The sequence below is a fragment of the Triplophysa rosa genome, linkage group LG24 (genome assembly GCF_024868665.1).
Source record: "Triplophysa rosa linkage group LG24, Trosa_1v2, whole genome shotgun sequence".
Lineage (NCBI taxonomy): Eukaryota > Metazoa > Chordata > Actinopteri > Cypriniformes > Nemacheilidae > Triplophysa > Triplophysa rosa.
The window spans coordinates 14,556,773-14,575,074 of record NC_079913.1 but is presented as its reverse complement, the minus strand read 5'-3'; the positions used below and the strand labels follow the sequence as shown (position 1 = coordinate 14,575,074).

Sequence of the window (18,302 nt, the reverse complement as noted above, 5' to 3'; positions counted from 1 at the left end):
AGGATGTTCAATGTGAACACACTACTCACACTATTTATACTACAAAATGGCGTAGAATAGTGCAGTGCGCGATTTGGGAGCAGCTATAGAAACGGTGTGACAACTGTCTACAACTTAGCATTGTGGAATTTTGCACCATTTTCTTCAGGAATACTAGTTGTTGTTTTTCATATAACAGATTATATTAATGTGATATCAATCTAATAAGAATAACTATTGGGAATTATAAACAAGGCAAAACAGCCAGACGCATTATGGTAATGACCATTAATGCACTTTAATGATCCTAAAAAAGCTGGAATTCTGTGTTAAATATGACCTCGATGGCTTTTGTTAGAATATACATCCCTGAACTGAATCCAGTTTTATATGTCCTATAAGTCTTAGTGGTGTTTGGTCCTACAGCTCCCCCAAATGGATCTGTATCGCTCACATTCTCTCTCTGTCTCTTTCTGTCTTTCATTCACTCATTCTCTTTGTTATATATCTGGAGTTGTTCCACACAGCACATCCATTAAAACAAGCAAATACTCATTCTCGTATCCAAATATGGTTCAGGCTCAGGCTACGACTGTCAGATGAAAAGGAACAAAGCTCTAGGCTTTTTCCCTTTTGGGAGACATTCATTCCTGCCATTCATTTCATAACAGATTCAAAAGAGCTTGGAGATGTAGATGCAAATGGCTTCAGTCCACCACACTCCTCTTTCTGGCCTTGTAAAAGTTGCAAAATCATGCAATCCATCTTACATTTCAGCAACCCCCCTGTTATTAGAGACTTGCTGAATAAATTAGCTGAATGCTAACAGTGCATTTCTACAATGGCATTGGTAACTGAAAACCTTTTTGCTGCATCCTCCTCGGGGTGACTGCTAAATTAGTACAAATATTTTAAGAACAGAGCAGAAGTGCAATGATGGTAGAATGTTTGCAATGTTTTAGACTGTTAAATCTGATTCTACATTTGGCAGATACTGTAGCCTAATGTAGTTGTATTTTGGTAATACACATTTTATAAATTTGTAGTTTTAATAGTTTAAAAAGGTAAATGAATTTTTCTTCCAATCCTAGAGTGTTGTTAAAATGTATAACAAAAAATATGTAACTTGTGTTATGTATCTTTTACTGTGTGTATGTGCGTGCGTGCATGTTTCATATTTTTATGAAAAAAATAATATTAAATATACATATTACCTCTTTACCTTTAAAAAAACTATCTTTATATCTATATAAAAACTATCTTTAATTATTCAGAAATATTTTATTTTGTGACAAAAATAGTGCTGATTACAGCAAAAGCAATGTTCCAATACCTCTACATTATTTATAATTTAAAACAGAATTTGGCATAAGCCTTCCAGCCAGAATATTGAAAAGACTGGAATTTGCTGTTTGACCTCTTCTCTTTATAACCCATTTCCCCTTAATTTATTCTATACATCTAAACCGGAGCAGAGCTCCAGTCGAGCTAAAGAAGGGCCGTAATGACCACATTGATCATGACAGTCCCTGCTGGGATATACGCTCTCTTCAAGGCTGACCGCACGGACCTTGTGCACTCTCTCACCCAATCAAAAATCCATCTTCATTGCACCCCAAGACCCCCAGCCAATCAAAAGCTCATCTCCCTTACCTCCTCACGACAAGGATACAATCAAGAGCACATCTCGCCTTGGCCTGTTAGGTGGACATGCCTTAGCCAGCCATTTTGCCTTTACTTAACCAATGGTGATAACGTTCGCAGAGCAATGAAGCGCAACCAACATCAGCCACCTGGAAACAGTGAAAAGACCTTGTTTCAAACTCAAATAGAAAATCTCATTTAATAGTGTTTGGTACAATTCTAAACGTGTTTGACAATAAAACCAGTCAAGATGCTGCTATCTCTTTCAGGCATGAATTTATAACAGCCTCAGTCAGGTCTTTTTTTTGCTTGTAGGGAATGTAAAACTTTTTTTACACATTAACAAGAGTAGATGTGTAGACAGTATGCATTTTGTTTTTGCAGCTGTCCAATGTAGTGACCTCTATGTATGAAAGGGATGTTATGACACAATTGATAAGCCAATATTTTTGTATAATTCATTTCTGATGAATCTTCAAAATACTTTTTACTTTTAGAAACAAGTCTAACTATCTATCCAGGAATTCCAATAAAAAGACAAATTCAAACCTAGGTTGGACAGGTTTTTACATTTGAATGCAAAATTATTTTCATATTTATAGGTGCAATTTTTCTATAGTTATCCACCACAAAGAAGAAAATTCTACAGTTTTTTGGACTCATCCCTAATGGTATATTGATTTGGGTTTTACATTTTAAAATCCTTGCAGTGCTTAAAATAAAGGTGCTTGAAAGATGATGCCATAGAAACCATTTTGGATCCACAAAGAATCATTCAGTCAAAAGTTCTTTAAATGCTTTCTAAAGAACTTTTGATTTCACAAAAGGTTCTTCATATTATAAAAAGGTAAGAGATGTTTCTTTAGAGTTAGACAAAAAAGGTTATTCTATGGCATCATGAAGCACCTTCATTTGTAAGAGTGTAAGTGCCAGGTCATGTAGCAAAAATTCACTGACAACAGATCTGTGTTACTGTGTTAAGGTAAATAGCATATTAAATGCACAGACAAAATTTGTTCTCAAAAAATATTTAAAAAGTACACACAAAAGACAAACCAAAAAATTGTAGTGACCTCATTTGCAACTCTGACAGTTCAATGGCAAATAGGGAAGGACTGCCATTTGGTAAAAAAAAAATGAATTCATGTATGCTGTAGTTTAGGTACGTCACACAAACATGCAAAACAAGTTACATGTGACAATTGTGATATTTAGGGTTGTTCATATCAAAAAGTTCCATATCCCCCAAGTTGACATACATGTGCTGCAATTTTCATGTAATGCGTATTAATTTTAATTTAAACCTTTGAATTAATTAATTTGTTTTTAATACAAACAAATATTTAACACTAGAAATTACATTAATGACAGCATGTGATTTGAAACAATGTCTTACATTAGATTCTTCTTCCTTTTCAAAGAGCAGGATATAAACTAACTACAAAGATCCTGAAAGCCAGTGCTTTCATTCTAGCGTCCTTCATTTCTAAAGGGAGCAATTGAGTCCAACCCCATAGCCCTCTGGCCAACTGTCACCGCGGCCGATAAGACAACAAAAGAGTCAGTCACCAGCAGCATTGGGCGATCTCACCACAACAAAAGAGTTCTCAGTGCCTATCCATCTATAAAAATGTACTCTACATTGAGTGAAAAGATCACAGTTTTAAGCTCTGGTATAGATGTGAGGGTATGCTGGCCTTTTGTAATCAAGCCACATGGGTCATGTCCAAACAAATCGCCCAACAAACCCCATGAAGGGCGCATCAATCAGAGGGTGAGTGATGTTAGTCGAGTCCTTTTTTCTTGACAGAGGTGGTTGCGGTTACATAGGTGATGAGAATCATTTGTTCAGCTGTACCGTGAGGGTAGGATTTATTCTGAATTATTTTTAGGAACAGAAATAGTTCAAGCAGGCCCTTAGGTGTCTCTTGACTGTCTTCTGCATCTCTGTCTGTTCCTTGTTCTCACCTGCCTCTTGAGTTTTCTTGTCTTTCTTTTCATCTAGTACCTGGGTCTTTCTCATGAAATAGGGCCATTTGTGCATGCAATTTTTGGCATTCATTCATTAACTTTTCTTCAAGAATTTGCATCTGACAAGCAGAGGTCGCGTTAACTGAAAATTCCTGACTCGTCACATATTTACGCTCGATCAGCGCCCCTCGGCGTCACTTTTGAACGTGCAGGGTACCCCTTTGGCATCGTTTTTAGACGAACAGGGAACTGCGTTGCTGTTTGCTAAATGCTCCAGACCGAGATGCGTTTAATTTTTAGCATTTCATAATTATGTATGGTTTTAATATTCTGTAGCACCTAACCCCAACCTCACCCTAAGCCTAACCACTTCTCAGCCATATAAAACACAACACGCGAATAAAAGTACAGTCACAGGTGACCAAAAAAACTGACCAAAAGCATTACAAAATATAACAAACAACTCGTTTCGAAGACCTTTTTGCACCAAAGCCGTACGATAACTTTACATGAAGATGCCTTGCGTGTCTGTGAATGCATCAAGTCGGCTGCGACCATTCAAAAGATAAACCGGAACAGCTAGCCAATACCATTTCACGTTCAAAGCCAACGAAATGACGCGTCGGTCACGAGTCACTTTAGAGCTAATAGCATCGAAGCTGACGTAACTTCCTCTGGCGGCAATAGGCTGAGGAGCATCTCGCTGCGACCTGCGGTGGATGTTTATTTTTTATTTTTATTTTTTATTGCTATTAACACATATTAACAACATAAGAGAATTATAGTATTACAATGTCTTCAGTATACAAATTATTGAGTAATGCATACAAGAAAAAATTAAAAATATAAATGAAACAACATAAATACAACCAGAGATAAGAAAAAATAATTAAGACAAAAATAAAATAAAACATGGTGCAATTCAACTATCCAGCTCAAATTTGTGAACAATATTGGAAGTCCTGCAAGCTTTTCCACTTTTACACCCATGCAACATGTCACAATATTGTTTAAATTCGTTGATGAAATGAAAGAAATTCGGCTTACTACCTGACCATTTCATTTTATGTATATGAAACTTTCCCATTAAAACTATTAATTGAATGATATACTGTATGCTTTATCTTTTTCTATCCCGCAATCCTTAACATATAACATTATATCCGACCCATTGAGTTTAGCAGCAACAAAAAGTATTCTTGTAATAAAATTCTCTACATCAACCCAGAATATTTTAGTATAGATACAATGAAAAAATAAATGAAATATTTTTTCTTTTTCCTTATTACAAAATTCACACGAATAGTCAATATTCAATTTAAAACGTTCCAATACATGTTTTACTGGGTATATTCTGTGCATTATTTTATAAGAAACTTCCTTTACTTTGTTATTAACAAAGAATTTATTAACTATTCTCCAAGCTTTACGCCAATTTAAATCTCCAAATATCGATGACCAAAAAAATCTTGCTGAGGGATATGTAACAGTATTTATTACATTTCTAATACAATTATTTGTTATATTGTCTTTGAAGATATTACTATTTCCAATAAAAAATTTATTTTTTGTATGATCAAGATTTGGGTTATCATTGCAAACATATTTAAGAAGAAACAATACCTTCCTAGGTATAGCATCCATTACAATTGCATATTCTCTGGGTCTAATTGGGATTTTAAATTTATCAAGAAACTCTGTGTAGGATAATAAATCTCCATCCCTATTCATCAGCTGAATAACCAACACTATGTTATTATCAAACCATATATTGAAAAAGAGGGATTTATGCTTATATAAAATATCTCTATTATTCCAGATATAATACCTTCTAGGGGAAAATTTATGTTTATATGCCAACATCCATGCCATGAGAGCTTGTTGATGGAATCTTGCAAGTTTCACTGGAATTTTATCAATGGAATAATTACATCTTATCAAAAATTGAAGACCACCAAGTGACTTGAACAAAAAGCTGGGAAATGTATTCCACAAATTCTTTTTTAAATATTGAGTAATCCATTTAATTTTGAACACATTATTTAATGTCTCATAACCTCCAAGCCTCCATTATCCTTTGAATTGCACAATACTTCTTTTCTCAAATAATGTGCTTTTTTCCTCCAAATAAACTCAAAAAGTGATTTGTCTAACTTTTTAACTATATTACGAGGTATATCAAGTGATAAAGAAACATAAACTGATCTGGAGATTCCTTCAGCCTTGGACGAAAGGACCCTACCATATAATGATAGATCCCTTTGTAGCCACATATTGAATCTATTGTTGCTTTTTTTAATTATTGGGTCAAAGTTTAAATCACTGCGCATATTCTCATCTTTACATATAATTACTCCAAGGTAGGTTACAGTGTTTTTGATTGGAATACCACAAATATCTGATAAATCACAATTTTTTAAGGGGAAAATAACTGATTTACTTACATTAATTCATAATCCTGATACATCTGAAAAAAACATTAATACAATTAACAGCCTTATGAACTTCATGTATATCTTTCAAAAACAGTGCTGTGTCATCCGCAAACTGACATAGTTTAAATTCCCTTCCCATAATTTTAATACCTTGGAAATATCCTTTCTTAACATGAAGAGCCATTATTTGTGATGCCAACAAAAATAAAAAAGGGAAAATGGACAACCTTGTCTTAACCCTCTACCAATTTCAAATCTATTAGATGTCCCACGGATCAATTTTACAGAACTATTACAGCCTTTATACAATGTTTTAACAGCTTTTAAAAAGTACTCGCCAAATCCAAAAAATTCAATTGTTTTAAACAAAAAATTATGCTCTATTGTGTCAAATGCTTTTTGGAAATCGATAAATAATATAAGACTATTATCCAATATGTACTCATTATAATCCACCATGTCCAATATTAATCTAATATTGTTACTTATATGTCGTCCTTGAATAAATCCTGTCTGTTCTTCATCAATAATATCATCTAATCCTTCTTTCAATCTTTTAGCAAATACATGTGCAAATATTTTGGCATCATTATTTAAAAGACTAATAGGCCTCCAGTTGTCTAAGTGAAGAATGTCTTTATGTGGTTTTGGAATAAGAGTAATAACACCCTGTCTTAATGAGTCTGGCACCTCTCCTTTATCTATAGATTCTTTATATACTGCAAGTAAAAAAGGCGCTAATTTATCTCTGAAGACTTTGTAAAATTCACTAATAAGTCCGTCATTACCGGGAGATCGATTATCTTTCAAATATCCAATACATTCCTTAATTTCCTCTAGTTTTATCGCTTCCTCACATAATAATTCGAAATCTTCATTAATAGTTTTTGTTTTCCCCAAAACATTCAGAAATGTATCCAGATCAGACTGAACTAAATTAGAGGTGTAAAGATGTTTATAAAATTGAGTAACATGTTTTGATATCTCCTTATAGTCTTCTGACACTGTATTATTTATCAATAGTTTACTTATCGAAGACATTTCTCCATTTCTCTTTTCTAAGTTAAAAAACTACATAGTATTCTTTTCCCCTTGTTCTAACCACATTCTCCTTGATCTTACAAACGCTCCTTTTGCTTTCTCTTCGTAAATAGTGTCCATTTCAGTTTGTAGCGATGAAAGTTTTAATGACTCTTGTGAAGTTAAATCACCTTTACTAGAAAAATGTATCTTGTAATTCTACATTCTTTCTGTCTTTTAGCAAAAGCAAGCATTTTCCCCATTGAAATGGCCAAATTCCTTACTTCATATTTGGCAAGCTCCCAGTGTTTTGCAAAATTATTCATTATTTTAGCTTGTGTCCAATACCTGTCTATAATTTCTGTTGTTTTCCTGCGGTGGATGTCCAACCAGTCCCACATCCAAGTGTGATGTCATAAGCCACGCCCATGTCAAACACGTCACATTCTCATTAACATTGAAGCAGTAAGACGCCAACACAGTAGGTGGCGATAATAGACATTATTGTTTGTGTTACCTGAAATAAAACCAAAAAGAAGAAGACGAAAAGGAAGCAGAAGCATCTGTGAGATCTGTGAGAAAGTGAGGTGAATTAAGTATTATTGCTATGTCGGTAAGTAAAATAATTGTGTAATTTCAAAAGTATTTATATAAAATATTATGTATGTAGATGCAGTAGATGCTTATGTTGTGTCCTCTTGGCAGCCACCTCATCTCCTAGACCCATTTATGACTCTACCAGTAAGTACTTGTTTTTTCGTGTCGATTTCTTGTTGCATGTTATGTCAATTGTTTTATTTTCTCATAATGGCCTGTGTGGTGTTGCCTGTCTATTTTATATTTGGGATGGGTGCTGTTGGGGTGATATTGGATCTTTGCAAATTTGCCAAATTTGGATTAAGTCACAGTGTCTTTGGTAAGAAAAATCTGCAATGCAAAACAGTATGACCCTGTTAATAGATGTATTGTTTTTCTTTTTACAATTAACATCTATAGGATGATGCAGCATCGAAAGACAGCATCCTTTTCCCTGTGTGGAAACCTGGCCACTGGTTTCTCAGTGTAAGTCTTAGCACTGCTAGTAGAATTGGTAGTATAGATTTTGGAGGATGTATCTTAACATTAAAATTACTTAAGAGTTCTACTAAAGTCAATGTGTCAGTGGTCACAGACATGGCATGTGAGCTCTTGATCCAGCAGTGAGAAGGGGCTGTTTCACACAAAAACACATTTATGGCCAGATCTGGTAATTAATCCACATTAAATGTAAGTAAGGTGTCTGTGGTTAGCAGTGAGTTCCATGGTCCTCCCTATGACCAAAGATTGTGTGACACCAGGTTGTGCCGGCTATGTAAAGCAATGCATTTATGAATCAAATGATACTCAACACTGTGTTCTTTACAGGTCCTGCTTCCAAAGCGATTATGGATTTATCAGTTTGACTCCGCCAACACTAGTGGTTTAGGCGACATTAACTATTTGAACATGTTCAGGTTGAATTTCTAAATACTCGGAACTGTTCCATGTTCCTAATGACATGCTGTTCTGGAAAAAAAACGTTCATTGTTGCTTATAAGTTCAAGTTATGTTGTTTTGAAGGTTGAATGTTGTTTGAGCTTTGCATGATGTTCCTCAAATGACATTCTCCTTCTTGTTCTTGCTCTGAAAGTTATGGACTGCTGCCCTTCAAAATCTTGTAGGTTCAAACAGTGTCAGTAATCTGAGCCTCTTTATTGGCCCCTCAGCTTTATTTGGCAATTGTCTGTGGCTTCAAGGATGGGTGTGATTGGGTGAGTAGTGGGGCAACAGAGTGCAAAATCATTACACAATTGGCTCACTTTGTGCTAATTTTTTTATGGCCATCGCTTTACAAGATGGCTGCCAGTTGTCTTTATGTAGAAAATGTAAATTAAACTAAAAATAACTAAAAAAAAGTTATTGTCACTTCATGTGCACATCATCTGGTTTAATAGGATTTTTATAAAAATTCACTTGATTCAACTTTCCAGGTTGGTTTCATGGTTGCATCATTTGCACTTGGCTGCCCCACTTGTTCTACTAATTAAACTAACCACTTTGCTTGAAATGACTTCCAGTTTAACAAAAATCTAAATAATTTTTTTGTTCATATTTTCTTCTAAAGCTCAATTGCACTACGCTTGCTTCCTGGAAGGTCATGGAAGGTCATCAAAACTAAGGTACAGGAATGCAGTCACCATTTTTTTTCAGTCCTTGTTTATGTTTTTATTTATTATAAATTACATCTTGATAAATTACATGCTTGTTTGACAGAATATGCTTACCCAGGGAGAGGGACCGGATTGTGGCTTGTTCATGCTGATGGCAAGTTGTGAATTTATAAGTATGGGCAGTTATGGTGATGGCGAAAGATTTGTGTTGTGGTGATTGTAAAGTGTAGTGTTTTCAATTTCTCAATGATATTTCTTGTCTTTTTTAGTATGCACTGTATATGGCCCTGGCCTGGACTGTTGACTTCAGTCAGGTGACAACCTCAAATTCTCAGTTTCTTTTTTCCAATAAGTTTTTCAACTGCATTCTTAGCTTTGTGTTTTATCTGTTAGGAGGACATCCCTCAGCTCCGAAGGTGGTGGTGTCATTTGATTTTGGACAACATGTCACCTGCAAGGTACACACAACCCTTCTAGAATTTTAATCTGTACTGTCTTCAGAGAGGACACAGAATGTTGTTGAATAAAGTGTGGAAGACACATTCCTTGCATGTCCTAAGCACACTTGGCAATAAAGCTCTTTCTGATTCTGAATGCTTTGAAAGATGAGAGATGCTATACAAATATTCCATTTACCTAACCCTTGAGTCTGTCTCCAGTGTGTCAGAGTCTACCACCACAAAAGAGTCACCCCCTAGGCACCCTGTGGTCTGTCAACAAGAGGACAATGATGAGGTAATTTTTTTTAGTGGACATGCATATCTTCTCCCACAACAAAACCCCAAACATCAAACACAGACTTATTCTCTATTTTTAACAGGTCTGTGAAAAGAACGTAAAGTGTAGGTTTGTACAGGACATCGGTCCTGCATGGTCCTGGGTACAGACTCACCGTGCATTTTTCCGTGGGGAGGTGATGGAACCTGCCTATCTCCAGATGGATTATGAAAACCAACAAAGACTGTTGGAAGAATACCTGCGGGGTGATTTAGAAGCAAGAGATGCCTTCCTGTTTGAATTTGAATGTGCAGAGGACCTGGACACATTCATTTCCAATTGTAATGAAAAGCAAGGGCTAAAGGTCCATGCCATGATCAAAGAATAATTTAATTTAATCATCTGATTTTATTTAATTTAATCTGATTTGTTCAAATGTAATTGTTTTGTAGAATAATAAATACAAAATTACCTGGTGAAGCATGTCTTTTTTTTATCCATTTTTAAGTATCTGAAGACCTGGATACATATCCTAATCAGACTGTGTTGATAAAAAAGGCCATAAGATCAATGCCATGTTACAAAATTCATATAAATCTATCAAAACAAACGATTTCTCTAATAGTTATGTATGCTACTGCATAGAGAACTGTCGAGCTCATTTGTTTGGGCTCTTCTAAGTGGGACATGTTTAGGAAATTTAATCAATATTATGAATTAAAGAAAAGTGTTAAGAGTGACTTTTACAATACCAAGATGTAATTGTTTATTTAAATTTGAACCATTTTTGGGTAGGGTAGTATCAAACATCCTAAAATTATGAATTGATCTCTTTAAATAAATTAATGAAGAAAGGTATTATGGTTTTTATTAACAATTTTTATAACTTTAACCAATACGAGCGTTATACGGGCTATTTTGATGAAGAAAATCAGCTCCGTATATTAGACATTCCTGACGAATTTAGGGTTGGCCTGGATTTAATTTATTTACCCTAGACATCATTTACAAACGTGAAATCGTCTATTAGCAAAACGAAAAATAGCATTATTTCATATTATAAAATCCCAGACTGCCGGCAGGAAGTAGCGCCCTTTTGCACATGCGTACATTTAAGCGGGTTTCTTGGGCGGAACACTTGTTGTGACGTATTTGAAATGGGCGTGGCTTATGACGTCACACTTGGACGTGGAATGGGTTGGACGAGAATGTGACGTATTTGACATGGGCGTGGCTTATGCCGTCACACTTGGATGTGGGACGGGTTGGACGTCCACCGCAGGTCGCAGCGAGATGTACTTGAATAGGCTCGTTTGAGATGGCCAAATTCTGCGCAGAACCGATCACCGGTGATCAGCGCGAAATGCATGCCGGTAAGAAATGTGTCCGAGTTACGTCCGCCTTATGGATACGTCCGCCTTCCATACCGCCTTGCTCTGATGTCATGCTGACGTGTGTCAAAAAACTCGCGACGGCCGGGCGGCTGTGGCCCTGTCCCAAATGGCGCACTTCATGTGGACTTGCGGTCTCGTGGACTTAAATTGCTCGTTCTCGCCAAGTCTATGAGTCCGTAGGGTGTCCCATTTGTCTTTTTGGCCCTGTCCCAAATGGCGCACTTGCGGTCTCGTTGACTTAAATTGCGCGTTCTCGCCAAGTCTACGAGTCTGTAGAGTGTCCCATTTGTCTTTTTAGCGCTCAGAAGTCTGCTCGCGAGCGCCTCCTTTGTGCCCTCGATGCGGTCTTCGGCGAAGCCCGCATAGATGCAGACTCCACTGAAGTCCCCTACCCAGGAATCCTTGCGAACGCCCAATCACAGAACGGATGGGAGGAGTGTCGTGAATGTCAGACATATATGTAAACATGACGGATACATTTTTAAATGCATGTTTTGATCAAATTCAAAATTAATTTATTAATTAGTTACTTATTCATATTATTGCTTATTTATTTTCTATTAAACCATCTATTCAAGAAACTCTAAGGAGGTCCACAAGACCGGAGTGCACCATTTGGGACAGGGCCTGTATCGTATGGAAGGCGCAGTTGCTCTCCACCGACTGCGCTGATGAAAAGCACGATGGGAAACTTGCTGACCACACAGCTTAAATGCTCATTGGGCGAGAATGTCATCTGATATCTTTTTTCTTAAGTGTTCCATTAATAAGTCCATTAACTGAAGTAAGTTTTGAGATTTATATGTGGAAAAAACACACCTATGTGAAATATATAGTCCTCATAACCACCTTGATGTAAAAGCAGTGGCAATTCAATTGCATAGATTTCATCTGCGATAAAAAACGCTTTTTTATTAAAGTATAAGAAAAACATTACAAAACAACATGGTATAGAGTTTACATTCAAAAACAAACGAGAAAAAAATAATGAAAGTGTAACCAGGTCATATACATACACATGTATGTATATATATACATACACATGTATATATATGTGTATATATACGTACACATGTATATATATATATATATATACACATACACATGTACATGTATATATATATATATATATATGTATATATACTGTACATATACACATACACATGTATATATATATATATACACATACACATGTATATATATATGTAGATATACTGTACATATACACATGTCTGGAAGTTGTGAAGATGTTTTTCTTTATCATGGAGAGGATAATGTCATCATCCACCACTTTGATCTCATATGGACACCTAGGATTGTTTTGTTACTGAGCTCAGCGGTGTGTTTTTTTCTCTTAATGTTCCTGGCATCTTTCTGACGGATGTGTAGTGTTTTTAAAACCTAACTATGGTCTGTTTCACTTGCATGGAGATCTCCCTGAACCCCATGATGTGGGTTCACAGCAACAGTTTCCAAATGCAAACACCACATGTAGAATCAACTCCAGACCTTTAACATGCTTCATTTATGACAAAATTATTTAAGGAAAGCCCATACCTGTGAATAAAACAGCTTTTGATTCAACTGTCCAATTACTTTTCGTCCCTTGAAAAAGGGGAGAGCTTCATATTAAAGAGCTGTAATTCCTAAATCCTTCAACTAATCTGGATGTGAATACACTCTAAATAAAGCTAAGAGTGTGCACTTTAAGACAATATCTATTATAAAACTGTAACTCGAATACACTTTCATACACAGTTAAAATAACAAAAATTGTGCTTCTGTCCAAATATTTATGAACCTAACTGTATATACAGTTAGTGTGTGTGTGTGTGTGTGTGTGTGTGTGTGTGCGCGCGCCCGTGTGTCTGCGCGTGTGTGTGTGTGTGTGTGTTACTACGTGTGCATATTGTGTGTGTGGAGTGTTTTGTATGTGGGTATGTCTGTCGTCTGTGTTTTCACCTTTTTCTTGTTTTTACAGGTACAACTTTAATTGTTTTGCTTATAGTCAATATGTCTCATGTACAGCTGCTTTGTAACCATGAAAATTGTAAAAAAGCACTATATAAATAAAAGCTGAGTTGAGTTGAGATTCATACTAACCAAATAAAATTAATTTTAATGTTAAACAGTTGCATATGACTGTGTGCATTCTATGTAAATATACACACATACTATATACACTGTTTATATTAGGAACACTATACATAATGATACAACCACTGGGTAAAGCCATACAGTTCTTTGTGGCATGGATTCCACAAAATATTAATTTTTAGAAGATTTCCTGCAGGTTTGTCAGGCGTACATTCATGCTGCGAATGTCCTGTTGTACCACATCCCAAAGGTGTTCTACTGTATTCAGCTGTGGAAAGCCACTGAAGAACATTAAACTCAGTGTCATCATTTTGATGAAACCAGTTTGAAGAAGAGACCAAAAAGAATATTTCCAACACAATAACATCCATGCAAGGGGACCCATGCTGTATGTAGATAGAAATAGCTAATTCTAAGGTAATAAAAACATAATGCTTCATTACGTAAGGTATTTATACACCTCTGAAGACACATATTATGTATATTATATTGCATTTCTTTCAATAGATCCTCCAAAAAAAAAATACACACTCGTCCTTGCTACAATATCTAGATGCTTTATATACAATTCACTGCTGGACATGGTTGGATGATAAGGTCATCAATCAATCCACTATCAATACGATTGCCACCTTTGTCATTTTTGAGTACTTACACGGTACACAAAAGACTTGCAAATCTGTATGGCACATACCGACTATTGAGGCTTAAACTCACATAAATAGCCACACATACACAAGGTAATGAGTGAGAGGAAGCTGAAAGAGCCCTATTCAGATGTCGGGCATCTGCAGGGAGCTGATCTCATTCTGTAAGGTGTCATGGGGCAAGACCGCTAAGATTACTGCATAATAAATTGAGCCAGAGCAAAGCCAGCTGTTAATTACCAACGTGTCCATTCAGTGGATTTCTCTTGTCGACCATCATGTGCCTTTTTGTGTCTTAACCCTTCACCTCCATTTACTCTCTCAGCCCTCCAGTCATTTCTCATGTTTCAGAATGCTGTAGTTTACCGTTTTTAGCAAGACTATAGTTTATTTAAAACAACAACTCACGAACATCAATGTTCATTTAGAACATTCAGTCCATGAAAAGAACATTTTTGGTTATTGACGCTTGTGTATAAATAGTATATTCACAAAATATTTGTCCCTCGTGATTCATTTATTCAGCAAAATGTCAGTTAGCGGGTTGTTAAAGCACAAAGACCAGCAGTTGTTGAGGATGACTGTAATGTGTGTAGAAATAAAACATCTTTTTTAACATAAAGTCAATGTGTTGATAGTGTCTTCAGTAATCCATTAAGCCAGCCCCCAAAAAACTGTGGCAAAACAAATTGTGTTTACTGCGTAAGTTAAATGATACTGTTGCGGCGAATCAGTCCTCTCATTGCAAAAAGAATCTTGCAGGTTCCAGGTGCCAAAAAGTCAAAACTTTATTGCTCGAGTCAACAAAGTGAGATGCTAAGAAGACATCTGAAAATACAGTGCTTTACATCAACAGTTAAACCCAAACTTCAAGAGGTGTTCCTTACTTTGCACCAATAATGTATAAGGTAAAAAAATTCTCATTATCTCTTAGTCAATCCATTTTCATCTGTCACCCTTAATTTCTTAAGCAACATGATACATTTGTAATGATGATCAACGAATCTTTTTAATTTTTGTATATCTTTTCATACTTATCTTCTTCACCTCCTTCTCTCATCTTTAATTGTGGCCAAACTTGAGACCTTGCTTACTGTGCTGTATCAGCATTTAAGATTGTAGTCATAGTAACAGGGCCGGAAACTGCCTAAATTTGGTCGCAGTACCGGCCAGGCACAGAAAAATATGTTTTTCCCAATATTACTGGATCATTGAGTTCCAAAAAGTACTAAGGCTTCACATAGACAACAGGATGGTTAACTTTAGGCCTCAGATCCTTAAGGCCTCACAGGACCTTAGACATCACTGGATTTTATAATGTGCTAAAATGTGCTCTAAAACACTCAAAAACATTACAAAGTGATTCTGTGTGAATCATCATTTACTAGATATACTTATTGTAAGATATTGTATCAAAACACAGTAAATTCATTTGTGTGTTGCTCATCTATACATATGTGTGATTTCAAATCATCCCATTCTATTAGTATGTATATGGCATCATCACTCATTCCTATGAATACGTCTTTAAATGTCTTTTACGTTGTCATAAATGCATTTAATAACTGTGGTGTGACAACTAAATGAATGTGCTCTGTTAATATATGTTCAATGTGCTCAAAATGTTCAATAATACACATATTCAATATGCTTGTAAAACAATGTTGATTTTATAAAATAATGAATAAAGTAATAATGAACAGTAGCCATTGAAATACATCATTTGCTGTCAGCTGATAAATTGTGAAAATGGTTTAAAGTCCATAGAAAAGACTAAGATGATACAAGCAGGGGTCTGTAATGCATTACTTGCTGTTTGGCTAGTATAAGCTTTAGATTTAAAGGTTTAGCCATTCTCGAGATCCCAAATACATCTTTTAAATGTATATTTAACGTACCTTTTAAGTGTCTATACAGGAGGAAAATTGGTGAATGCAATGGATATGTATTATATTTAAACTACAGTACAATCAGCATAATAATGGAACTTCATTTAATCGAATGCCAATTCTTAAACTCATACCATTATATGCCAATAGACAACTCTGGCGTCTGCCTTAATGTTTATGGGTGTAATTTACCTGCTGTTTTCTTCTGCATAAGCACCATCTGCCTGCAGTCAGTAGGTGAAAATAGAAAAGACTCATTAAGCTCATAGGGAGAATACCAGTGTGGTGTGTTATCAAACAAATGGTAGAGACTACTGCTGAAATAAACACTTGTGTGTAACATGAGCGTAGTGGTGTGGCAAAACAAAACATACTATTTGTTTAGGCTGCATAAATCTAAAAAGTATGATATATATGCATATGCATAGAAACAGGTGTATACAGTGATACATTGTGATTCAACAAGTTTTATTATTTTACAACTGTTGTTGATCCTTACACGTGCGTTGGACCAACGACATTGCTGCTCTTAGATGCTTAGATCTGCCTTTTTTATAATGCCAGGCAAAAGGTACTTTCAGATGTTAGAAATAATAACAGGAGGTGCAATTGTTGCAAATTATTGTCTATTTCAGATTCCAGAAATGCACCTTTCGTGTGAGTAAGCAGAGATGCCTTTTATAATCAGTTGACTAAATTCTGTTTAGTGGCTCAAAGCGGCAGAGTGGATGGGTGAGCGGCAGACCCCCTGGGTTATAGTCCATCCAAGCATGAAGGACACACAGTCCAGAAGAATATAATCACTCTCTAAAATACAAAACCTTTTAATTCATCTACACAGCAAAATCGCTGGTATCAAATGTTCAGGGACGGTGTTGAATTCCCAGTGTTGACATTATTTTAACACTATATATAGTAATAAAACTACACTACCATTGTTTTCCGCAAGAAAACAAGAGTGTGAAACAACGGAGTATTCTCAAATCAGGCCACGCCTCCACTGAATGACTGCCACCTGTCTGAAGGCCGCCATTTTATTTTGCACGAGGACGAGAAGACAGCAGGTAAATCAGATTTTATTGCATGATAATTATTATAAAACCAAATGAATGCACGAAATGCAGAAAAATTTGTTGTGGTGACCACTTTAATTTTTTTTGCAACTGTTTTAAAGTCTGGTTAATGTTAAATCGCCACGTTGTGCTAAACTGTTAACTGCCGTATTTTAAACCATCGTTAACACGGCCACGACTTAATTAAATGAGAGCACGAACTAGTTTGTTAGTATAAAACTGTTTTAAGCCATAATTATAAGTTATGTACACGAGATAAGAACGATTAAAAAATAGGCCTAAAATTTACGGTAAAATGAATTGGCATATTTATCATAATTGTTCGTTTTATGTTTGTCACATAATAGGTAATGAGCCCGTTTATATATGCACAACAACAAGCTGATAGCTGTTCAGTTTGTATGAAAGTATGGAAAAACACATTCAGACATCAAGTTGTTGGTTCTAGGTAATGTTGGACTTTTAAGGCAGTCCTGCATGTTCAGAAATTTGAAGAGACAATTTGCTCAAAAGTAATATGAGGTTTTATTATCAGATGTAAAAAGTTATAACAAAGCTTTGGGTTGCCAGACAATCTCCTCACTCCGCCACAAAAAAACCAGCAACCCAGATCATTTCCTGACATGCATTTTTATACAGTATGTGACGTCGTTCGATCTTCTGACTCCTCCCCTTCCTTGTAAGGAGTGCTGCTCTCTCTCCCTCCACCGATCACCGTGTACCACGTGTATCTGACTCCATTCCTCCTTGTTAGTTCCTGCAAAACATCATCTATGCAACACGTCTGCAACCTGTGGTCTGCTGCTAATAAAGAGGAAGTATCGTCTAGAGACAGTTTCATATCGCAAAACAACATGTAAAAATACTTTCAGTAAAAACTAAATCATCTAATGCTTTTAATTATGCAGCATTGTTTCTTAATCCTATGATTTAATAAAACACATCAAAACTCATGATTATACTTAAAACATATGCATTGGATTAATTCATAACATTCCCCTCTGTTTGACCTTTTGGGTGTGTGTGTGTGTGTGCTGTCTTGCACGTACGCATAGTTAGTTTCCTCTTCTGCGGTTAAGCTAGCTTCCTGTTTTTCTGTTGCAAGCAGTATAATATTAAACAGAAATTTTCACTGAGCAACACAGCAAACACATTTAAACAAACACAATGCAATGATTATTAATGAAATTCACTTATTGATTATATAGTAATTCCTTCATACTCATATTCTGAATAATATTTCCACA

The 18,302-nt window shown here is 35.7% G+C and overlaps 1 protein-coding gene across 5 annotated transcripts in view; it reads left to right on the top strand.

Moving 5' to 3' along the window:
* The first annotated feature begins 7,256 nt into the window (after positions 1 to 7,256).
* Positions 7,257 to 18,302, top strand: part of LOC130547623 (uncharacterized) — a 403,303-nt gene continuing 392,257 nt past the window's right edge. For 3 of the 5 annotated variants that reach the window (XM_057323726.1, XM_057323723.1, XM_057323725.1), the window contains exons 1-8: positions 7,257 to 7,790; positions 8,046 to 8,111; positions 9,193 to 9,247; positions 9,342 to 9,392; positions 9,508 to 9,552; positions 9,632 to 9,696; positions 9,898 to 9,973; positions 10,059 to 10,296. In XM_057323726.1, coding sequence (XP_057179709.1) covers positions 8,047 to 8,111; positions 9,193 to 9,247; positions 9,342 to 9,392; positions 9,508 to 9,552; positions 9,632 to 9,696; positions 9,898 to 9,973; positions 10,059 to 10,296 — 595 coding nt within the window. In that variant the 5' untranslated portion in view covers positions 7,257 to 7,790; position 8,046. Of the gene's footprint in view, positions 7,791 to 8,045; positions 8,840 to 9,192; positions 9,248 to 9,341; positions 9,393 to 9,507; positions 9,553 to 9,631; positions 9,697 to 9,897; positions 9,974 to 10,058; positions 10,297 to 18,302 lie in introns of all 5 variants that reach the window. The other 2 variants (XM_057323724.1, XM_057323727.1) reach the window with 2 other exon arrangements.